The sequence below is a fragment of the Alligator mississippiensis genome, chromosome 5 (genome assembly GCF_030867095.1).
Source record: "Alligator mississippiensis isolate rAllMis1 chromosome 5, rAllMis1, whole genome shotgun sequence".
Lineage (NCBI taxonomy): Eukaryota > Metazoa > Chordata > Crocodylia > Alligatoridae > Alligator > Alligator mississippiensis.
In genome coordinates this window covers 68768733-68793512 of record NC_081828.1, presented here as the reverse complement: position 1 = coordinate 68793512, position 24780 = coordinate 68768733, and the positions used below count along the sequence as shown (strand labels likewise).

The following is a 24780-nucleotide window of genomic DNA, read 5'->3' as shown; positions in this document are numbered from 1 at the left end:
GTTCTAATAGAGCCAGAAAACAGAATAGGATTGAATATCTTCCAGCCTCCACTTGGCCACTGGAGCACTGCTTCAAGAAGAGTGAGTTGTTCAGCTAATTCCACAAGAACCAGATGCCATGTCAAGGCTTCTGATTGTAAAGACCAAAAACATTCAATGATAAGATCCTCATGGTGGTTCCTTGTGTATTTCTATTGTTGAAGAACTCTTGATTACAGTAAGACACATGATGCCACTTTTCAGCATAACGAAAACTATGCTGTGACTTAAAATTGAATGTAGCCTTGCATCTACTGTAGCGATCATTTACAATGCAATTTGTGTAATTTATAACAAACATCAACTAAGATATATATATTTATGATCCCTCAGGCTGCTGTTCTGACAAATACCAAAGGGTTGATTCTGCCTTCACTTGCCCAAGATAATTTAGCATGCTTCTGCATAAACAAGCCATTAAGTAGGGCAGGTCTCTTTATGGTCAGTACTGAAAAGCTTTCAAAATAGACTCCTGCCATCCTTCAGAAAGTTTTTTTTTCTTATGCAGAAGTCTGGAGAGATGAAGTTTAGAGTCCTAATGTTTGAAATATATGAATGAACTAGAACGTTTTCATCTGCCAACGACTGTTTGAGTGTAGCTTCCCCCACTGGATCTGTAACACATGTCCAGGGGTAGATCCAGAGGAGGTACAGTGGTGTGCCTGCACGCATCCCACACTTGCATTGGACTTTTTAAAGTCCCTAAGTAGGCTGAAAAATCCTCCCTCCCTTCCTCTTACTGCTCAAAGGCACACCCCCTCCCTGCTCTTTCTCTCCCCTCTCCCTCATGCCTTTTCCTGATGTCCCAGGGGTGGGGAAGCACCAGAGCTGTTCCTGCCCGCTGCTTGCAGCCTGGGCTCAGCTAGGGACCAAGACAACAGCAGCAGGAATGGATGGAGGGTGGGGATTCCCCTTCCCCATGCAGTGACCAGGCAAGGTGGGAGAATTACTCTCTTCCACTATGCTGTTGCCACTGCCCTCTCCCCATTTAGCCCTGCTGGCTCTGGAGCTTCCCTGCCCCTAAGCAGTGGCAAAAGCAGCAGCAGCAGGAAGGGGAGTGAAGGGGGAGGGGGCAAAGGAGGGGAGGGAGTATGTCTCAGAGCAGGAAAGGGAAGGGAGGGGGGATTTTCACCTACTTTAGAGACTTAAAGTCTGTCCATGCCGGTGGGGGCAGAGGAGGTTGGGAGCAGGGGGGTGCAGCCATCCCTGCCATTCAGATTGCTTCTCTTGCACACCCCTTCAGGAAATCCTGGATCCACCCTACAGGTGTCCACATGCATTATTGCTATTCATGGTATATTGATTTAAATTAATCAAGCTAATAGCAATATTGCCTTTTAGTATGTCGCTCTCTTCACTGGCATAGTGCAAGTGTAAGGCAGTTTAGCAGCAGTAAGCAAGGGCTGACGTTTCCTCCCTGTGAAATCCCAGAATACCCCTATGATAGCATAAACAGTTGACAGCACTGTTTGTCACTTATGCTAGTTGTGTGCTGGTAAGGGTGGCCTCAGTTGTGCCTGGCCTCTTAGAAGTCCTTTTCAAGGCAATCTCAGGAGCAATATGGGCTCTAGCTACCAGCTGACTTCCTAGACCCCAGACTGACTGAGAATGCAGACTTGAATAGAATCCTAACTTTTAATATGAAATCTGCACTGGATTAAGGATTCCATGAAAACAGAAAGCAAAATCCATGGTCCATTAGTTAACATGAGTTGGAGCGTGCAGATGTGTGTATATACACTCTGCTGTATTTCAACATGTCATCCTGTCTAATGTGCTGCTCCCTCTATTGTAATTATTTTGGCTAGAGGGCCACCAGGGTAGCCCCACCCCTTGGACACAATCTTGAAACTGGAAGTCCTGTCCCTAGCCCCTGACCCTTGCCATGAGAAGTCCCTTCCCTTGCCCCTGGAAGTACTCATTTTGGGAGGGGATGCCATCTTGGAACCAGAAAAAAAACCAAATTGTATACTAAAAATAAAACATCTGCTATAACATATTCTAATTTTACTTTAAAAAAATATTTTTGTCCTGATTTGTGTTTGTATAGTGTATGCAGAGGTGATTGCATAATAGCTCAAAATGAAGGCTTTCTTTTGTATATTGTGGGGGACTGTAAAAAAGTTTGAGGAGGGTATGGGTGGGTGGGTACAGGGTTTGTGGGGGAGTGTGTGGGTGGGTTTGGGGCTCTGGGTGTGTGGGCTTTGTGTGGGGGGGATGTGTGGGTGTGAGGTTTATGGGGAGGTGTGGATGTTGGGGGTGTGACTGGGTGTGTATGTGGGGGGTGTGGACCCCCCCATAACATGGCCCCTGCCTCAGGGTGCTTGCAACCCATGGTGGGCAGAGCCCCATCTGCTGTTTTGCTCCCACTTGCTGCCACTTCCCCTCACTCGCCCACTGCCACTTCCCCTCTGCCTGCCTGCTGCTACCACCATTGCTTCCCCTGCCTGCCCACCTGCTACTGCCACCACTTTCCCTGTCTGCTACCACCACCACTTTCTGTGCCCACCCACTGCCTCCTCCCCACTCCCTTCACCTCCCTCCCCCACCAACCCTTCCTTACCTGTGGGGCTGGGGTCAGGGCCATCTTGCAGGCAAGTGTGGGAGCATAGTGCATGCTGCTCCTGCAGGAGTAAGTGGGGCTCAACACCATGCGAGCACAGCAGGGACAGCCTGGGGCAGGGTCAGACTTAGTGAAGTTATAGGCACCCACCTGCGGGCTGGATGAAATTACCTGGTGGGCCAAATTCAGTCCCTGCTCTACTGTAATAGGTAGAGGAGAGAAAATTAGCCTAGCCACAGATATCTTTTTTTTTTTTTGTTTGTACACTGACACATGCATGATATGCGTGATACGATAATTGTATGGTTGCAACAACACATGTTTCTTTGAGTAGATGCATCCTAAGACGGGCTGGGAGGACCACAGGTAAAAAGAGACCTGTTTTTTTAATTATTGCATATTAACATTTGTTGTTAACAAAAGCAAATGAAATGGCAAAATAATATTAAGACAGTCAGTTGAGTGAAATGCCTTACTAACTTTCCACAGTATAATGCAAGATGGAACACAACTTTTTATAAGTAAAATGGAGATTTTCAATATTTGGAGGAAACCTAAGAGAAAGGTGTTAGTCCTGATGATTACAAACTATTGGTTGGATTACTATGCAAGTGTCAACTCTGCTTGTAGGAGGTGTTAATAAGGTCATATCTCCACTATTTTAATCAAGGTACTACCAGGTGAGACAGCATATTGAATAGATTTGAAGCTCTGTAAAAGGATATGGGGGGTTAGATAACTTGCCTCTTGAGACTGATGGTTCTAGTTGAAAATAAGGTTCAGGAAAAACTGTTTTTTGACATCATTGTTACATGTTCTTGCAGCAGAAGAACTTGGCTCTAGAGGAGGAGCTTTCCTCCTTTGGTATATCCCTATAGCAAAGAATTGGGAAAAAAAATCAACATTTAATCTTATTAGAATTATGACATTAAAATTAATTGAAAATTAATTCTGAGGGTTTATTTTGTATTTGTACTTGACTGTTTGGGCTATTCCTCTTTCTCTTCCCACTCTGTATTTGGACAGTATTCTCCTTGGAGCTCTGGAAATTGTTAACAGAGAAAAATATTACATGTATTAGACAGAGGATAACAAAAATACACATCAGTGGCTGGAAATAAGGTGGCTACTAGCTAGCTCTCTGTGGACCATTGGAAGTGCTTCACAGAGTAACTGTGAACAAACAATCTCTGCCTCAGCATAATGATCTAATGTACCTGAAATCCAGTTAAGGGCTTGTTTTAAGTAGTAAAGAAAGATTTTTGTTGAATCCCAGACTCCCATCAGGCTTCAGTTTGCTTAGCTAACACGTACTAAAATGCAGCGTGGCTTGTCTGGATTAGCATGTTTGAATTTGTTAAAAGACGCATTGTAAATTATTGGGAGGGGTTAGTTTGGTAAAAGGGTGTGTCAAGAGGAAAATTAAGGATGGCGTAAGATTTGTGCCTCTACATGCAGGAGATTATAAATTAGGTTTTATTTTTAATGACCTCTCTCCTACGGTTTTATGTTGTGTGTATCAATCTTGACTATCTCACAACAAGCTTGCACATTTTTAGTAGTGTAAAAACTAGAAAGTTTGTCATAAACCTGCAGAAATCTCATTCATAAAAACAGATTAAGATTCAGTTGATTAGTATTGGTGGCTTGTAATATAAAGGTGGTTATGATTTCTTTTGTGGGCTTTTCGTTGTCTTTTTCCCCAATTGCTTTTTGCATGCTTATTGCAGTGAAAAAAAAAAGGGTTCCAGAGTAGGACAGAGAAGATTTTTGTAAGTAGTGGAGAGGATTCAAATGAGAAGGTAAATAAGGTCAAAGAAGATTAAAAAAAAGAGGGCAAAAGGAGTCAAAGAAGATGAAAGGCTTAGTGTGACAGATGAGTGAGGTAGCCTTACAAATGAGAAATTACACAGGAAGCAAAAACTTTAGGAGAAAAGCAAGATCAGGTGAACATAAATAAGATAAACAAATAAAGCACTGGTGTGAATATTTCCACAACAGTATCTATAAGAAGATTATCATGTTTAGCAGGAACAGCATTTCCCTAGAAGTACACAGATGAATGGAGCTTGTTCTCTTTTGGGCTCTGCTGCTTCAATGTGTCCTTTGTTATGCACTTGGTTACTGAATAATGAATTAATTCAAGTCAGCCACTGGAACAGACGGGGAGAATATGAAATTACTTTCTTGTAACTATTTAATGACTTCCTCAAATATTGATAACCTAACCCTGTCTTTGCCTATTTGCCATTGTGCTATTATGAGCAGCAGCAATTTAAACATGCTGTGAGACCATTCCTAAAACATGTTATTTTTAAAAACTGAGAATAGTTGCTTAAACAGTTAAACAGTAGCTTAGACTGTTCCTGTAACATATTTGGAAGGTTATGTAAAATTACTTATTTTAATGGCCATCTATTAGATCTTGGGGAAACAAGTTGGCAACATCTGACAGTTGGATAACAGTATCTGTTATAGTGTGGCTAAGAATATTACTACAGATCGTTGGGTGCACTTTCTGAAATTAATCGTAACTAGATGCTTCCTTTCCTTTGTAATAAGATAATGATCCAAATGGTAAAGTAATACTCAGATTTTGGCATCCACCGATTTCTAAAACCTGGCTTCATAAATCGATAAAACCTTAATGTAGTTTGCAGTGGAATTAAACCTTTGACTTCCTGGGTTTTTTATTTATTTATTTATTTTTAAATACTGTTGGTCCTTCCTCTTATTCACCTATCCTAACTAACAAAATTAAATGAAAAGATTAATAAGCAAGAAATGAATCTAGAATGTTATATTGCAGTAAGGCAGTCACCTTAAAAGCACGGATAAATTTTACTCAAACTTGCACTTTGGAGTTCTTTATCTTTTTGTTAATATATCAAGAACCATTGTTTTCACCATATAAATGATAATAAGGAAAGTGTGGAGCTTGGGTTTAAATTTCTTGATATGCTGTTAATGCTGCTTCGTACAATATTTTATTTACCAAAAATCCTGGCTAGTGTAAAATTACTTGGATACCTGACAGTAAAGAAAAATATATTTCTAAAAATGTACTAAGTTTTGTTTCTGATTCATATCACTCTCCTGCATTATCTCCATTATATGCTTTGGGCCTTATGCCTTTATCTTCAGTGGCACAGTGTGTTACAATACCAATTCTAAACGTTAATTTATTATGAAGAGAGCAATAGTTAATTTTATTTTATAGAATCAATGTTAAACTGTACATCTGCATTTTGAGTAATAGGAACCTCCTAGTGTAAGGGCTACTGTAAATGTTTCATATTTCACAATCATTTAGATATCCATAGATTTTAATGTTTTAAAATTCAGCACTGTGGAGGACTATATTTTTCTAAACATCAAATTAATTAGAAATGTCATTTACAATGAGGTGCCCGGAGAGAACCTCCTGAGGACAGGATTATTTAAGATTACTGAGCAAAGTGTGTTAAATCTTAAACCTTTAGTTGCTGATGGTGTAACATATTGTACTTAATCATTTCTACATTTTTCCAAGTAATATTTAATACAAACAGTATAAGAAGATAGCTTTATGTTTTAATAAATAGCAGTTTTTTAATTTCTTCCAGAAGAATTTACAAACCTGACAGTACTGCATGTGTTATGGATATCCAATTTGAGAAGCTGAGCGTGGAGACAGCTCCATGCTTGAAGTATCTTTTATCTTTTAAATTTTTACTGGATACTAGGCATAGATCATTTTTAATTGCAAAAGCCAAAAATGTCTATTATGTCACTGTGCTTAAGTTGTGGAATGTCCAAGTCTAACAGGTACAGTACTGTTTTGTTAGTTATCTTATTTTACTTCTGGCTTAAATCACTTTGATTCTGAAAAACAATGCAGAGGATTGATCAAGGATACTTCCATTCTGCTTATGTGTTGTAAAATACTCTGTTACCTAGCAGCTCTTAACTAAGCCTTTAGCTAATAAAAAAGTAAGTTGCTGTTTAATGGTATGCTGAGAGATCTGTCCGCATTTTAGTACAATGCTGTCAATTAAGCAGTGTGTGGGTGTGCAGAAGGTTGCTTTTAATTGCTAATCTTATTGAATTTGCTCATCAAGGAAAATTTTGTTTTGGAATAGCATAAATTTAATTATCACTGTGTTACACATTTGTCCAATTGCAAGCAGTATTTTTCAAATCATGTGGGTGTGAGGATATATTAAGTTGTATTAGCTGTTTATGTACTTTCCATATTCAAATGTCTCCCTAGGTTAAGCAAATGATCATTTCCTGGTTTTTGACCTTCTGTGATTTTTGTATCCATTTTCATTGTTCACGTTTTGACAATTAAGTCAGTATCTCAAGAGAAAAACATTTAAATATTTTAGAAGTTAATGGATTTTTCATCTAATTTGGAAGTCTCTGTTGCAGCTGTGCGGCATAATTAAATGCTAGATAGCAGATAAAGAATGGCTGGTGCCTGGTTTAGTGTTAGAAAAAAAGAAATAATAGAGAAGGTTACATTTAACATGTTTTAGTATAGTAAACAAGCTATACTAATAATAAACAGTTTTTAAATTTCGAAAGGGGCTTTAAATCCTAAAAGAGTATCTTCCACTTACTTTGTAAACATTGTTAAAGAACAATTTAGGTGTCCCTATCCTTTACTTCCAGGTTTTTCAGAGTAAGATTTCAGTTGTAGATTATTTTTCTAAAGTGTGGTATTACAGTACTTTTATGTTTGAGTGCTGTAAACAGAAGTACTGTTTTCCCAGTACTTCTCTGTTTTGAGAATAGATTAGCAGATGGTTTTTTGAAGTATAGTTAAGGAGCGTTTTTAAAAAAGCAAAACAGTATATTTGTTAGACTTCTTTTTTTTTCCTCAAAAGAACTGGGTTATACCCCTTGGGATGGAGAATCCTGATATTCTTGTGTAGTTCTGAGTATGGATCTTTAAAAAAAAAAAAAAAAAAAAAAATTACTAACGCTTACTAAAATGTTACCTGTCTCTAAGATTAAACGCAAGTTAGTATAACATTTAATGGCGTCTTAATCAAGAATGCCCTTTTATGCCTTCTCATAGCTCTCCCTGCAGGTCGTCTTTGTTCACCTGTCGCATCTTTTTTTTTGTTTGTAGTTCTTTACAAATAAATACTAATACTATACTGTCAGCAGTGTTGAAAATAATAGTTTGCAGCATTATTTGTGTTCTTGGCTTGCACTGGTTAAATCTCTTCCAAATATCTGATGTACTCTTAGTGAAGCAAATATGCTGTCATGACCTCAACTCTGATAGTTGGTTCATTTTTTTATGTTATGATATAGTTTCCATAGTGTTGCATTGATGTTATAAGGTAATAATAGGAAACTGTTATTGTACTTACGAAATGCTTGTATAGGTATAATTGTATCTGTAAACATTTGGGGACTTCTTAAGTAGTTCTAACACTTCTATATTAGCTGTTTTCAAAAAAGAATCACAAGTCATTTTGCAAATAGTTATTATATCTTTTTTAAATTACTATATCTATGTTTTTAGGCCAGAAACTGAGCTAGTGAAAATTGTATGGCTCCAGTGACTAACTACTAGTATATATCAGCCAGGGTCATTTTAAATTTCTTGGCTACTCTGCCCTCAAATCCACTTCGTTCAGACCAAATACCAGTATCAGCTTGCAACTTCTACATTAGAGTTTTTTAGCTCATTGAATAGAAACACCCAGGTGTAAAAATGTATTCGCTTCAAGAATGCTAGCATGGAATGCTTAGTATCAGCAAAATACTACATAAAAATAAAAATTTTAAATAATAACATTACTATCTACACTGTCAGTTGTGATGTAGATTTACATTTAAATATGATCACAGTATTTAAAAAATCCTAATTTGCTGGTGAGCTATCCACTTCTAACAAAGGACAAGTCATTCATTTATTTGTTTGTTGTTCCAGTAGTGACAAAAGGCATAAATGAAAAAACCAGTCTAAGGAAAGGACTTGGGAGAAGTGGGATATTGTATGAAAAACTTGCTTTTTGTTCTTATGGTATGTTTTCTGTATTGGGGTAGCAGTGAGACAACAGAACCAGAGCAGCGGTGTGAGATTTGGTATAAATCAAAAACGGTACAAAGCAGCCCAATAACTCTTGCATGGTTCAGTAGCAGACTTAAGGAGGCCGTTCAAGTCAAGGAGTCATCCTTCAAGAAACGGAAGGCATGCCCAAATGAGGAAAACAGGAAAGCCAGCAAACTCTGGCAGGTCACGTGTAAAAGTGAAATAAGGCAGGCCAAAAAAGAATTTGAGAAGTATCTAGCAAAAGATGCTAAAGTTAATAGTAATAACCTTTTGGAATACGTCAGAAGTAGGATGACTAACTAGACTTAGTTAATAACTTTTAAACTATCTCTAGTAGAGAACTGGCAGGGCCATTAGATGACTAAGGTGTACTCAAGGATGATAAGGCTGTAGCAGAGAAGCTAAATTAATTCTTTGCATTGGTGTTTACTGCAGAAGATGCTTTGGAAATTCCCATGCCAGGCGAAATTGCAGAATAGCTGAAGTAGGTTTGTAACCTATTGTAACAAATGACCTCTGTGCCAGAGGTCTGGTGGGTTGTCAATATAACACCCATCTTTAAAAAGGGCTCCTGAGGTGATCCTGGGAAATAGACCAATGAGTCTCGCTTCCATTCCTGGGAAATTGGTAAAAACTATAGTAATGAATAAAATCAGCAATTACATGGACAAATACGATCTTCTGGGAAAGAGTCAGCATGGTTTTTATAAAGGGAAATCCTGCCTCGCCAATATGCTGGAGTTTTTTGAGTGTATCAACAAGCATATAGAGAAAGGGGATCCAGTTGACATAATATATTTGGACTTTCAAAAAGCATTCAACAAAGTCTTTTACCAAATGTTTTAAAAAAAAGCTGTATTGCTGCAGGATTGGTGGGAAGGTTCTTTCTTGGATTGAGAGCTGGTTAAAAGATAAGAAGGAAAGAGTAGGGCAAAATAGTCATTTTTCAGGATAGAGGGAGGTCATGAGTAGGGTCCCACAGGGATTTGTGCTGGGCCCTAATTTTGTTCAAGTCATTGATGAAAATATTGGAAATAGAAATGCATCGTGAAATCTCCAAGTTTGCAAATGATACCAAGTTATTCTGGGTAGTCAAGTCACAAGCTGATGGAGGAGCTGCAGAAAGATTTCATGAAGCTGAGTGAGTGGGCAAAAAAATGGCAGATGTGAGGTAATGCACTGGAAAAAGTAACCTCAATTATACATACACAGTGCTAGGTTCTAAACTACCTGCTTTGATTCAAGAAAGAGACATTGGTGTCTTTGTAAATAGTTTTAAAAAAATGTGAGTTCAATGTGCTGTGCTGGCCAAACAAGCCAAAAAAATATTGGATATCATTAAGAAGGTGATTAAAAACAAAATGGAGAATATTATCTTACCAATATGCAAATCCATAGTATGTCCACATCCCATATGCTGTTCTTGTCCCCACATCTCAAAAAGGATGGAGTAGCATTAGAAAAGGTACAGAGAAGGGCAACCAAAATGATAGGGGCCTGGAACAGTTGTCATACCAGGAGAGACTAAAAAGGCTAGGACTCTTCAGTTGGGAAAGAATGCTGATGGGAGGTTATGATAGAGGTCTATAAAATCATGAAGGGTGAACAGGGAACTGTTATTCACCAGTCTCAGAATACTAGAACTAGGGGACACCCATTGACATTGGTAGATGACAGGTTTAAAATGAGCAAGGTAAAGTACTTTTTATACAACATGTAGTTAACTTGTGGAGTTCATTGTCTCGAGAGATGATGGAGGGCAGATAGCATGGCCAGGTTAAAATGGACTGGATAGATTCATGTATGATAGATCTATTAATGGCTATTGAACAAATTGATTGGAGGTGCTTCCTCTGGCATCTTTAACCCAATCAATCATAGATTCAGGGAGGGTATTGAATAGGGGATAGCTCACTTTGGAGAGATTCAGTTCGGTGTTCTCCTTGTGTAGCATTCACTTCTGCCGCTGTTGGAGGCAGGAGACTGTGCTAGATGGAGCATTGGTCTGACCCAGTATAGCACTTCTTATGTTCTTACAAAGTATTAAATGGGCCAAATCCTAGCTCTGTTCAGTTTGTATTAGTCCTACCTCAAGTAAATTTTGTGCTGACAAAATAAAAGCTTGTCTAATAAGACCACAATGTTAGGCTCCATAGATTTTAGTAATTAAGCAGTTAATGCTGTAATATTTGGGGGAGTTTTGTTTTTGGTTTCTTTGCCAGAACCTGCTGCTGTTTCTTTTAGTAAACTGATGCATTGCCTGTCCTGCAAATTCCTGTCAAACAATAGAACTTGTTTCCTAACTTCTGTGTTCATTGCTAGAAGTAGTTCTGTGTTATCATCAAACTTAGTGTTAAACACCCCATAGAGTGCTTTGTAATGCAAAAAAGTTTCTGAGAATAAATGTCCAGAGAAATAATACTGTAATCAAGAATCTAGACTGAACTCTCCCTCTCTTTTTTTTGCCCCCCATCAAATTATGCAGAATGGAGGCTTCTTGCTTAGAGCTGGCCTTGGAAGGGGAGCGGCTGTGTAAAGCAGGAGACTGTCAAGCAGGCGTATCTTTCTTTGAAGCTGCTGTTCAGGTTGGAACTGAAGATTTAAAAACACTCAGTGCTATTTACAGCCAGCTTGGCAATGCCTATTTTTACTTGCATGAGTATACAAAAGCCTTGGAATACCACCATCATGATTTAACCCTTGCAAGGTAATTTTACTTGTCTGCTTTTAGGTTCATCCTCCATCTCAGGTCTGTGAAATAGCTTGTTCAGTTAAATGTTTGCCACTAAGGTTGGTTAGACAAATGAATGTGGTATAATTAGTGATGATAAGTAATTTGGCCATCACTCAGATAGGGAGACCGAGGAAAATCAAGTGTAGCATAATAAGTATACAGATTCCTTAAATCTGCCAGTTCTGTTCTTCACAGTTTTAAACCTTGGTCTATGAGAAATTAAGTTGGAACGATTGTTTACTAGATGTAGCTTGCTAGTATCTGTTTTGTTTTGTTTTTTTAAACCAGTAATATGCTGGTGGTGATACATACGTGAAGTACGTGTGTTTCATGTGTTTGTTTATTATGACTGTCTTAAGGCTCAATCTAATAAAGGGTTTAAGCAACTAAAACAATTAGTGAGAACATAGGTCCCTTATGTTGGCACAACTGCTGCCTAACCCTCATGCTGCCTAAATTGACAAGGTGTTTTCTCTAAGGCTGCTTGAAGACATTAAAAAAACAAACAAACAAAAAAACAGTCATGATTTACCAGAAGAAGCAGCACATTACTTTGGCTCAGCTCTGCAGTGTCTCCATAGATTGGATGCTTCAACGGAGCTTTTTTGGCGCTTTTATCTACTAGCTCATTCAGTCAGCTAGTAGATAAGTGCCAAAAAAGCGCCACTAAAGAGCCCAGTCTATACAGATGTTGGGCGAGGTGGGTTCAGTTAATGAGATGCCTCTTCTGGGCATGTGCTGGGCTTGGTGCAGGGGCACACCGAGTTTAAAGTGCCAGTTTTTAGGGTATTTTTAATGTCTGCAAGCAGCCTTCATGCCTAGAATTCTGCACCTTGGAATGCCCAAACATGTTTCTCACGTCAGCCCCCTCTAGGGTCTAGAAACAAGGGCTGCTTACAAATGTGGATGAATGTGGGCTCAGTATTGTAGGTATTCACACATTGTGCCTAGTGCCTGTTGACAAAGTTGGCCAAAATGCAGTTCTGGTTCTGTTCTTTTAGAGGAGGTGAGAGTGGTTCTTTAATGCTCTAATCTAATGGTTAAAGCACTTCTTTAGGATTGAGTCTTTCATTAGCCTGTAGCCTACCCACATTTCCTTCATTCTAGCAGAGGGATGTAAATAACTTACAATTCTGTTGTTTGGATAGGGGTCCCCCATTGAATCTTGTAGTTTTTTTGTGCATGCCTAGGACTAATAAGAGGACAAGAAACAGCATAACTCTGTAGCTTTGTGTTTATGGCACTGGCCTGAGATGAATGGACTCCTTAGGTTTTTGCTTCTAGAATTGCTCTACTTCCTATTCAATGCTCATTGGATGGCTGCTTTCAAAATACCTTTCCCTTCCTTCTCGTCTCCTCCCTGCGCAATGTAATGCTGTTTATAGTGCCTTGAACACGTACCTTATTGGAAAAATGAATGGGATTTACTGGATGTTATATTCCCTTAATTTCAGGACGATTGGAGACCTACTAGGTGAAGCTAAAGCTAGTGGTAATCTGGGGAACACCTTAAAAGTGCTTGGGAATTTTGAAGAAGCTATTGTTTGCTGTCAGAGGCACTTAGATATTTCCCAAGAACTTAATGACAAGGTAAGAATAGGGATTACTTGCTTTGCTATCAGTCTGGCTGTAACTTTATGAATAGTTAATAGAATGTGTACTAAATTTACCAGTGACCCTCCTTACAATGGTCTTTCAAAAACAGCCTGTCACCTTTTTGAGGTACCTGTATTCAGTCAAATAAAAGATGAAGTCTGCCCCCCTCCCCCCCCCCCCCAACATAGGAAAGAGAGCCCTTCATCTTAAATTTGTGTACAAGTAAACTTCATTAAATACATTGTCTCTCATTAAACTTTTGCATTTCCAATTATTCTGTTTTTTCGCCAGCCTTAAATGTCTGGCAAACATCACCAAACAGGGCCACAAACAGTTTTCTCAGAATCCTTGTTGCCCCCTCTTTCAGTCTGTCAGTTATGATTAGTGTGGCCCTGCTCTCCATGAGGTGGATCCAAACCAGGTTGCCCTATGCCTCATCTGCATATAAATTTCTGAAAGATCCCAAGATTTGTGACAAGAACACCCAGTTCCAGTGAGAGTGGGAGCTAAGTAACACCTGGATCCTTTGTAGCGGGTGTCTCAAGTACACACACTACTGAGCAGTGCTGAGCTATGGAGTCACCATGGCTTGAAATACTGTTGACTCTGTTGGGGCCCAGCCCAGTTAACTGTATGGTAAATCCTTTTTTGGCTTTGGACTCATATAATGCTTGTTTTGTACTCTCTATAAGCAGGTACAAAAGTGATGCTTAGAAGTGTATTTATGGAGTGTCTGTGCTGAAATGTGCAGCAGCTTCAAGAAAGCTAAAATGCTTCAGTTCTCCCAGCTTTATTTTCCCTGCTGTTGCAGTGGGAGGGGAGCAATTCAAGGCAAGTTTGAATTGCAAGTTTGACTTGCAATCAGGAAAATCCTGTTTGGATTATATACCTGGAAAATTATAACAACACATTTATAAATTTTCCATATATAGAATCTAATTATTGGGGGGGGTCATCTTATATTTAAGTAAATATGGTAATTAAATATAAATTATTCAGTGATTTATCCCAGAAATCCAGATCTGACTAGAGTCAAGGGGTAGGTCCTATCTAGAAGCCTACCATTTGCATGTTATAAATGTCAAGGAAGTTATGTAATTTAGTAACCTTTTCCCCCCCACCACCTTTTTTCTCCCCCTGCCATTGCTTCATTTTTAACAGTAATAGGTCCCAGCTTCAGAGATTTTTGTGTAATTCTTAGCCATGATAAAGAGAGTAAGTGAGTTGCATTGTTGTGGTATATCTAAACTGTAACTTTGTGTAAAGGCTTATACTTAGTTTTACACACCTATAATCGAACCTACTCATAACCATTAAATGTTCATGAGTTGCAACCTTTGAGAAATTTGCAGACCAAGCACTTGGTTAACTTAGAGTTAAGCTTCACCAATGCTGCCTTTTGTCTGACCATCTAAAATTTGGCCCATTGATCCCACCACAGATTCCCTTGAAATGCCTCAGTTTTCAAGATACCCTGAATCACAACATAGATTTTTAGGCATTTAAACAACCATTTGCTAAACGGCAATGTAATTCAAGTTATAGTAGCACTACTACCCCACTGATATTTAAGAATACCTCCTATTTGGCCCAGTGTCTCATGATTGATAAAGGAGTCCCAGTCTCATGATTTTTTATATCATGTGTTAAAGACTGTGACTAAAAATTGCCGTCTTAGGAGGACTCCTGTTCCTTCTCTCCTGGGTGAAATCTGTCAACTTGTCAGAACCGTCTCTGTGCTGAGCCTGGAACTGTCACCAGGATGCAGGCTCCACCCATTCACTCCCCTTCCATCTGCACCAAATTCCCAACATGAAGTAATGGAGAGATCTGAACATGTGCTCAAGGCTCACACAGGCAGTCTGTGTTGGGTATGCTCAAGACTGCTGCCCAGTGGCTACTTTGCCTCATTTATGGTACTTGGCATGTGCAGAGCAGGAGGGAGTGGTTGGGGTGTGCTTCATGGCAGTGCTTCCAGACTCAGCAGCATAGACAAGCGCTATGTCTCAGTCTGTTCTACTACTGTTGGGTGGGGCAGTCTCTCTTCCCTTCTGCCAGTGCCTTGGATGCAAGTTGTTTGCCTTCAAGGCTTTAACTACTTTGAAGAAACCTGCAGGTTTGAATGCAATTACCTGGGAAGTGTTGTGGGTAGGAGCACCAAAGCCACGGGCTTGCTTCCTTGTTGGGATGCTTGGGATGTGGTGTGACAGTGTTTAAAAAATGGTCATACATGTATGAATTAATAGTTGGGGAGCTTTTTTTCCTTTCCCTGTTTGATTCTAAGTCTTGTACAGCACATCTCTGCAGAAAACTGTGAAATCCTTTTGACACCTGGTTTTGTATTCTAGGTTGGAGAAGCCAGAGCACTTTATAATCTGGGAAATGTGCATCATTCCAAAGGGAAAAATGTAGCCTGTGCTGGGACTCATGATCCAGGAGAACTTCCCGATGATGTAAAGGCTGCATTACAAAAAGCTGCAGATTATTATGAGTGAGTAATATTTTAAAGGGCTGTGACAGGAGAGCAGAATCACTTGCCAAAGAAATCCTCCGAGTAGCTTAATACAGGGGTGCTGAACATGCACAGAAATCTGAATCCAACCCCCAGCAGCAGCCAAATGTCTGGGACAGACCCACAGCACTGGAGCTCCAATAGCACTGCAGCTTGTTACCACAATGGCAGCCAAGTGCTTGCGATGTCAGGCTTCTTCCTGCGATGCTGCTGGGGCTCCAGCACTGTGGCTCTCACAGCTTGGCTGCCACATACCCAGGCAAGAGCAGTGGTGATGGAGCCCCAACAGCACTGCAGGAAGAAGCCCAGCACCACAGCTGGTTCCTATGGCAGCAGCCAAGTACTTGAAATGCCAGGCCTCTTCCCGCTGGGTGTTGGGGTGGGCACTGGATCCAGCAGGGAGGGGGAGAGCGGGGGTCCGTAGGGCTAGCCTCATCATTTATGCAGCCAATGCGCTTGTCCCACGCCATTTAGGAGTTTGATACCCATGGGTTAATACATTTGGAGACCTGTAATGGTGTGAACTAAACTCCAAAATAGTACCATTTAGTTGTAAAAACAGAATATGTCAGCTAATGGGATATTTTCTTAAATCACTTAAAGGAGGAAAAAGTGATACCTGGTATTGTTTTGTTTAAATTTAAGGGTGGTTTTGCTTTCATTCTTCTACTGTAATACTCATCAGGTGGTAACATAGGTAGAGTTACTCCTGTATTTTATTGCCCTGTTATCTTCTTGGCAACCAGGCTGAGATATGAGAAGTAAGACTTGAATATCAGCCATCTGTGCTTGATGTTGGGGGTTTTTTTTATGAAGTAATTTCTCCCTTCCTATGCTATGGAAGGGAGAATGAATTCTCTTCAGACTGGGTAAGTTTTAATTTGAGTCAGACATCTACTTGCATTTTACTGGGTAATGCCTAGTGTAGCCTAAAGGCTACTAAACCAATAAAAAAAAGAACCTGCCACCTCCCTTTGATTTTATTTTTTAAATCTATCTTCCTGTTTAACAATCTTCTAGTGTCCTATGATCAGTGTTATCTTATATATTGTTTCCCCTCTTCTCCCTCCTTTTCTCTCCCTTTCCTCCCCACTCCAAACAGGGAAAACCTGACTATAGTGACAGAGCTGGGTGACAGAGCAGCCCAGGGACGTGCCTATGGAAATCTGGGTAATACGCACTATCTTCTGGGCAACTTTAGGAGTGCTGTCATAGCCCACGAACAGGTACTACTGTGGAATTTTGCTTACTCTAGTAAATTACTTTCTAGTTGATTGACTGATCTTTGTTATATTTTTGTATTGTCTCTGAGTTTTTAAATGCTAAATGACCATACAGCACTTAAACTTATTTATAATACAAAGTCAGCGTTGCTGGTTCTTTTCAACGTGTTGTCTTTTCAGGAGTTGTTTAACTGCACAAAGATTGAAGTGAAACGTTAATATTTTTAAACATGTTTTCACGGATATGTTTTACAGAGCATGTTTTCACATGTTATCTGTTCGAGATGTATGCAATAAGAAACCAGGTACATCAATAAGATGTCTTTGCTTATTTATTCATTAGCGTCTCCTAATTGCAAAAGAATTTGGTGATAGAGCAGCTGAAAGAAGAGCATACAGCAATCTTGGAAATGCATATATATTCCTGGGGGAATTTGAAACTGCTTCTGAATACTACAAGTTAGTCCATTTTACTTGTTATATGTAAATATAGTACCAAGGCACTTTTGCATAATCAAAATAGTGAAGCTTTTCACTCTGTTAACTATAATTATGCCTAGCACTTGGTTTGCTGCTTTCAACTAATCCATATACCTATGTGGACGTAATTATACAAAATTTAGCAGAGTAATCTAATTCTAATCTTTAGTTTAATTTTAATGGGACTATTCAACTCTTTCTAAAAGAGAGGAAGTCTGGCTCTTGTATATATCTTCGTGTATACTTTCTTTAGAGGATTTTTAAACAGACGCTTCTCAATGTGAATAACTGTTTCTTTCCTTATCCTCTGCACAGCAAGGTAAATATAGTTGCTGCATGAAGTTAAAATATATCTGTCTTTTAGATTAGTTGCATGGGCTACATATTTGAGTTCAGATGTTAACTTTGAAACTCAGGACTTCTCACCTTTCCACAGGGACCAAACCTTACCTGAGCACCAGGCAAAGAAAATTTGCTCAACTGTGAACTCAAGTCAGTCCATGTTATAGAGTAAGACTGACTGGCTTCTAAGTATTTTACAAATAAAGCATATACTCTAGCTGTTCTAATGTTGATACTAAACTGTCAAGTTAATTCTGTACTTTTTTCCAGAATGTAAAGAAAATCAACTAAAAATGCAATAGTGAAGCAACTGGCTGAAGTTAAATAAGTCATTTTCAGGGAACAGTCCTGCTGTTAGGGAAGTAAATGGGATTTTTTGTGTTATTTTAAAATAAGACTTAAATGGGGGAGGAAAAATTGGAATAATTGTCCTGTGAGACTAACACCAGTTAATGATTTAGTTGTGACCCAAGAGTTAATGGAACTGTGAGTGGATTTAGATTTTAATTTTATCCTGTTGCACCTATATAAGTGTATCAGTGTACGTTTCAGAATACAGGCAACCCCCCAATTAACGCTGTTCACTTAGCGCTATTTTGCTATAATGCTCATTTTAAATTGATACCTGATTTCACTTAGCACTCAGCAAGTTTCATTATAATGCTTGCGGTTGCCATCTTGAGTCATTAAAAACAATTGTGGTCACCACCTTGGGTCACCAAGTACTTTCAGTTTCGCTTAACCCTTGTTTCGCTTACCGCTTGTTTTTTTCAGGAACCAGTTAAGAGCGCTAAGCGGGGGTTGCCCATAGAATTTTTCCCCAAATGTTTTGTGATGCCTGTATTTTAGGAAGACGTTACAACTGGCTCGACAACTTAAGGACAGAGCTGTAGAAGCACAGGCTTGTTACAGCCTTGGAAATACATATACTTTGCTCCAAGACTATGAAAAGGCAATTGACTATCATCTGAAACACCTTACAATTGCTCAGGAGCTGAATGATAGGTAACTACTGTAAGCCTTTATCCTATACTTAGTGTACAGAGGTAGTAGAATTGTGACTGCTTTTGCTATGTGTCTTCTGTATATAGAAGGTGAACTGACATGATTTTGAGTTTCCATGTGGACTGGATCATGCCCTTTTGAAAAAAAAATGGTAGCCTTAAAGTCTTCATAGTAATGAATTCTGAGATGAAAAGTAGAGTTTTACTTACATGGAAGCTAAGAGACTTATGGTTTTGTTGTCACTGTCAAATTATCTTCGTACCATGATGTAAGTATTTTGGTAAGATCAGTAGCTATGACATCTGCCCTTTACCTTGAAATCATAAGTGCTTTTACTTCTAGTTGTCTCACAACAACAGATGCAGAAGGAAGTCCATTAATATGGTACAGGAATTATGTTTTAAAATGGATATCATTTTAAGACCTGATATTCAAATATGCAGTGCTGCTAAAATTGATTTATGATTGTTTTAACATTATTTATTTGTAGAGGGAGAGAGACACCCTAAGAATAAATAATGCAAATCAAGCAAAGCTAATGAAATGGATTGTGAAATGTCATCCAACTCCTTGGTTCTTTCCACCATTGAATAGTACTTTGTCAGTTATGAGTCACAATGTTCACAAGGTAGAAATCCAAAGATCTGACCATGATGAAGCTCCCCATCTTAATATGCAAATTTAGAAATACAGCCATTTTAACATTCAGGTAAAAAGTCATCTAGCAGTGACAACGACTTCTAATGTCTTGGTATTAGAAATGGAGGTTGTCTTACCTGAACCGGCAGTAGTACTGTGATTCTGACCCAAAATCTAATGTTATAAAATTGTGACCCCTGGTGTTTGAGCATTAACAAATCCAGCAGCTGCATATTTGCTTAAACTGTTTTGCAGAATCGGTGAAGGAAGAGCATGTTGGAGTTTAGGAAATGCATACACGGCATTGGGAAATCATGACCAAGCTATGCATTTTGCAGAAAAACACTTGGAAATTTCAAGAGAGGTATGACTTGCTTTGATTCATGCTTTGATTGTTGGCTTTTTCTCTTGAAGATTTTTCATTTGTCCGGTGCTCTCTTTATGAAGGGGAAACATTTTTAAAAACCTAAGTTGAAGCCATATTGTCAGGGCAGGAGCAGGTGATAATAAATGTACAGTGGGTACACTAAATGAGTCTAAAAATGAAAAATATTTATAAAGAAAAGTTGCCTGTTACTGAGGAAAGCATGCTTTGTGTCTAATGTGTTAGAAAAAACCATCTGGGAGCAACCTTTCTCTCTGAAAATTTCACCTCTCTGGTGAAATCAGTTCTAAACAGACAGTCATGGAAAATTTCCAGAATAAAAGATGAAAATGTTTGCATGGCGGGAGTATGAGACAAAGTAATGGGATAGAGGGCTAGAATGTGGGATAGATGCCTGTAGTTGAATTTGTGGAACTATATTTGGTTGCAGGTAGGGGATAGAAGTGGAGAATTAACAGCAAGACTTAACCTCTCAGACCTTCAAATGGTGCTTGGTCTGAGCTATAGTACAAATAATTCCATGATGTCGGAAAGCCATGCTGTAGATGCTAGCTTGAATGGTAAGTGCTTACTTCCAGGATATTTTTTTAACAGTGAACTTCAGAAGAAAAACAATTCATTGTTTGCCATGTGCTGATCCTTTATTGTGTACAAATGCTTCTGTCTGGCTTTCTTGCTATTCTTAACCAAGAAAAAAGATTCCTTTTGCTTGCAATATTGGACACCTTAGCCCTGGCATTATGGTGTTAGGGCTGCATCCTGGGCTGTCCCTCTCCCAAAATTGATTAGCCTTGGGAATCTGAACCTTCCTCCCCCACTTCATTTGGAGGGGGTGACCCCTCCCCCTCCCACCCCCCAAGTAAGACTGTTCAAGCCATTTCCATTAAGGGGAAAAAGAAAACACATTTGTTTTGTATCTTAATAGAACATACCAAGTTTGGCAATTCCCCTTCCTCCCCCGCCTGCTTTTTGCTTTTTTGCTTTGCAGTACTCTATTCTTTTTATGGAAAGCAACAGCTTTTTTTACCGTTTGAGATAATCTGCCTTGCCCTTTTCACCATAGCACTTGTACCACCTCTGATGCTGACAATAGAAATGGGAGACTCTTGCTCCTGTCCATCTAAGATCCATAGCCTTCTGGCTTTGCCTCTCATATATATTTGCTCTCACCTCTTCAAAAGTCACAGCTCACCTCTACAAAAATAACTTGTATTACACTAAATAGTAAATGTCACTTGGATGCCAGAGCTTAGAATTCCTAGTCCAAGAATCATACGGCACCCCAAATATGTGCATGTTTCTATACTAATTAGTTTTCAATTCTGAAAGGAAGAATATTACTTAAACTGATTAAACTGTATCATTTTGGAACTTAAATTGTTATATCCTAGAGGTTGTGTTGTATACCATAGTTCACTTTTGAAGTGTGCAAAATGATTTTCCTTCCTTTAGGGAGCCAATTATTTAAATATCTGTATTTCTTCTTAAAGGTACTAAGCCTAGGGTAGGACGCCGTCACAGTATGGAAAACATGGAGCTTATGAAATTAACACCTGAAAAGGTACGCATGTTCTTTTTTTGTGATTCCTGTTCTGGCCAATAGGGTTACAGTAATATTTCATATCTTTTTAACCTACTGTTGCTGTAAAATAGCTATTGTGGAATAATTTGTGGGGCGGGGGTTCACCTTCCTCAGTTGTTGGGTGCCAGCAGCCAGCAGGGCCTGGGGATTTTGACTGGAGTGCGTCAGTGGTCCTGCTGGGATTAAAATTCACAGCTTCCTGGCTAGAGGGTTATCACTATCTGCTCAGGGTCAGACTGATTTCCCCATTTAGGATCAGTAAGGAATTTTACCCCATGGTTAAACTGGTACAGACTGCAAAGGCTTTTACCTTTTCTCTGTAGTGTGGGGGATGTGGCCCTCTTCTGGGACTTCTTGAGAGCATTTTAACAGTGCTTGCTGTAGCAGAAGACTGACCACTGTTGTCCCCTCCCCACTTTACCCATGGCAGGCTTGGGTGTTTTTGGTGTCTTTGGACAACGTTTCTTGTAGTTGTGTAGCAGGGTAGATTGAGTAGTTTTAGGATTTTACATGTGGTAGTGTGGAGAGGAATGATCCTGCCTTGAGCAGGTGGTTGGACTAGATGACTTCTGGAGGTCCTTCCAGTCCTGCTTTTCTATTACTGTATTTGTTAAATATTTGCAGTTTCTATTCTGTGCTTCTCCTAAGATAGAGTGGAGACATAGCAGCATCAGGTCAGCTGAACTGCAGTACTGTTAAAGCAGTATGGTTGTCTTGACTGTGCACTCATCTCTGAGTAGGTTAATGTTACCGTGAGCTATCCCTAAGTTACGTCCTTGAGAACTTTCCATTTTGGCAGCCAGCTTCATAGGAAGCCATGCTGCTGCTGCTGCTGGCTGACAGTTGCGCAACAAAAGTATTTCTGAATTCTGCACAGCTTTTTGTGAAGAAGCTCTAAAAACCTTCTCCATCATCAATTGAGAGCTAAACAACTATTATATGAGGGTTTTCTCAGGTTGCCATTTATTCCCAAATCACTGATTTATTCTTTTTTTTCTTTTTAGAAAATACTTTTGAATGGCATGTTTTGGGATACAGATATGCCATGTGATGTACCTGATTTCTTTAAGCAAGAAAGGAAAACATTGATGAACAATTAATTCTTTGCTTTGCTTTTATTAGATGATTTGAGGCTGTCCCTTGCCCATTTTATATATCAAACTCAGTGTGAGGGGCAGGAAGCTTGTGTGGTCTCAATATAAAACTGGCTGTCTTTGAGTCCATGGATTTTAATCTGCCATGTTATCACTTTTCCAAATCACTGGGCTGGCCTGGGATTTTTTAAAGTCATGAAATGTAACATCTGGAAAATACCAACAGGGCATGCCAAATCCTTCTGTGTGTCTGTAGCACCCAGCATGCTCACATTTCCTGTCAGGTGCAATGCAGGAAAAGCATTTTTAATACATATGTAACCAAATGGCTTGCAACTCGAAGACATTACAAACAGTGTGTTCTCTTACTATTGACATGTGATTAGACTCATTTGGGAAGACTATTTTAGGCTGGTATTTCCATGTCAGAGGTTGAAACAGTATTAAATTCATCACTTCAAAACCAGTGGAGTTGCTCCTGGTGAATTTGTCCTATAATCCTTCTGATGCAAATCAGTACACCATATGATAAATTGAACTTTATAATCCATGTGCCATGTAAATGACCTTGTTTAAAGTCCTTGTGCATTGTTGTGTCCTGTCATGGCTTGTTATGGTGGTTGTTATGAATGTAACTGTTTTAAGTTACTTGTACCTCTACCCAGACTTGCAGACATTAAGAAAAGCTGCAATGCAATATTAATATCGCTTCAGATAATCAAGGACTACGCAGCCACAGGTTAAGTGATTCAGTCTAGGAATTAAAGTTTTGTTTGTTCACTTTACCACTGGAGATGTATAGAATGAAGATTAGTTTCTGTTGTTCTTCCCGTTAGTGAAGTAGCAAAGACAATAGATGGCAACATATATAAAGAAATTAGAATGCCGGTTCGGTGACTCCTTTTTTTTTCTCTTAGGTTCAGAACTGGAACAGTGAAATTCTTGCTAAACAAAAGCCCCTGATTGCCAAACCTTCAGGAAAATTGCACTTTGTAAATAGACTAAAAGGCAAAAAATACAAAAACGGCACCTCTTCCAAAGTTCTGCAGGATGCCAGTAATTCAATCGATCACCGACTTCCAAACTCTCAGAGGGTAGGTTTGGAGAGGCAGGATTTTCATAATTTAAAAAAAAAATTCTGTGTGACAGTTTATATTAGTTTTAATTCTTAATCTGTGCGATTAAACTATGCAATCTCAAGGCATTGAGTAGAGAACCATCTTTGTGTTGGGTGGGTTCAATTACATATTACGTTTGAAATATGCAAAGTCAAAAAATAAGCTAACTTAAGGAGAAATGCAAGGCAAAAAATATTTATTTGTGCTTATGCGTCTTGGTGCAGCTGCTGGAAATGTCTGCCTTACCCCTGATGCGTTTATTAACTGGTGTTTTGGTTTTTTTAAATAAACAAACTTCCATGCGCAGACTCACATTATTGATTTGGCCACCTACATTTTAACTTTGGTTTTAAAAGGCCACGCAAGCGCACACATGCATTGCAAAGATGAAACTGCCATGTCTTCTGCTTTACAGTTCAATAGTAATCCAAAGCTGCCCTAACTCCTGTCTTTTCAGAAAAACAGCCCTGACATGATTAGAGACGAAGGGTTTTTTGACTTGCTGAGCCGATTTCAGAGTAACAGGATGGACGACCAGAGGTGCTATTTCCAGGAGAAGAACAGACTGACAGCAGCTGCAGCAACATCAACTTCCTCTACTCCAGTCAAAACAATGAGAAAATGTAACTTTTTATTGTAGGAAAATATCCCCTAATCCATATATATTTTGGATTGGATTCATAAAAGAGCACATGCTCTTAAAACTATTTTGACTAAAATAAACAGATTACTATTTCTGCATGGATATTTCCAAGGTAACTTGGGTTTTTTTCTTCTCTGCAGCTTTTTCTACTTCCATGGTCTCACCGCACACTGATGAATTCTTAGACTTACTTGCTAGCTCTCAGAGCCGCCGCCTAGATGATCAGCGGGCCAGCTTTAACAATCTACCCGGCCTTCGCCTGAATCATCATAACAGTCAGTCTGTCCTTGGACACCTGATGGCAAGCAGTAACAGAGAGCCAGATGATGATTTTTTTGATATCCTAATAAAATGTCAAGTAAGTCACTTAAAAAAAATAAAGAAAAACATGCAGAATGAAGTGGGTTTCAGGAGTTGGGTGTGCACAGTTGTAGAAGTCACTTAAGTAATCTACTCTCTTTAGGGCTCATTTCCCTCATTTCTAGAATAGGAACACCTTTAAGGTTGTAGATGAAAAGGATCCCTCAACTGCTACATATTGTGATACAGGCAGGGTAGGGAAAAATAGCCAGTGGATCTTACTGTTTTGATCATTTGCCACTGAAATATTTATGCACTTATAACATTTGAAAGCCTCTTACTACTAGAAGTGTTGGACTCTAGTTTCAACCAGCATATAAAACATCCCAGGTAAAACAGAGGGGATGACACCAATTATCTTTGGTGGTCTTTAAGAGAAGGCTGGATAGGCATCTGGCTGAGGTCATCTG

The 24780-nt window shown here is 39.1% G+C and overlaps 1 protein-coding gene across 2 annotated transcripts in view; it reads left to right on the top strand.

Moving 5' to 3' along the window:
* GPSM2 (G protein signaling modulator 2) overlaps window positions 1-24780 on the top strand; it is a 42063-nt gene that overhangs the window by 13053 nt on the left and 4230 nt on the right. For both annotated transcript variants that reach the window (XM_014602064.3, XM_006265726.4), the window contains 12 exons: window positions 11143-11364; window positions 12846-12981; window positions 15336-15478; window positions 16602-16725; window positions 17066-17181; window positions 18394-18549; window positions 19444-19552; window positions 20004-20133; window positions 21064-21134; window positions 23167-23343; window positions 23825-23990; window positions 24151-24368. In XM_014602064.3, coding sequence (XP_014457550.1) covers window positions 11144-11364; window positions 12846-12981; window positions 15336-15478; window positions 16602-16725; window positions 17066-17181; window positions 18394-18549; window positions 19444-19552; window positions 20004-20133; window positions 21064-21134; window positions 23167-23343; window positions 23825-23990; window positions 24151-24368 — 1767 coding nt within the window. In that variant the 5' untranslated portion in view covers window position 11143. The remainder of the gene's footprint in view (window positions 1-11142; window positions 11365-12845; window positions 12982-15335; window positions 15479-16601; window positions 16726-17065; window positions 17182-18393; window positions 18550-19443; window positions 19553-20003; window positions 20134-21063; window positions 21135-23166; window positions 23344-23824; window positions 23991-24150; window positions 24369-24780) is intronic.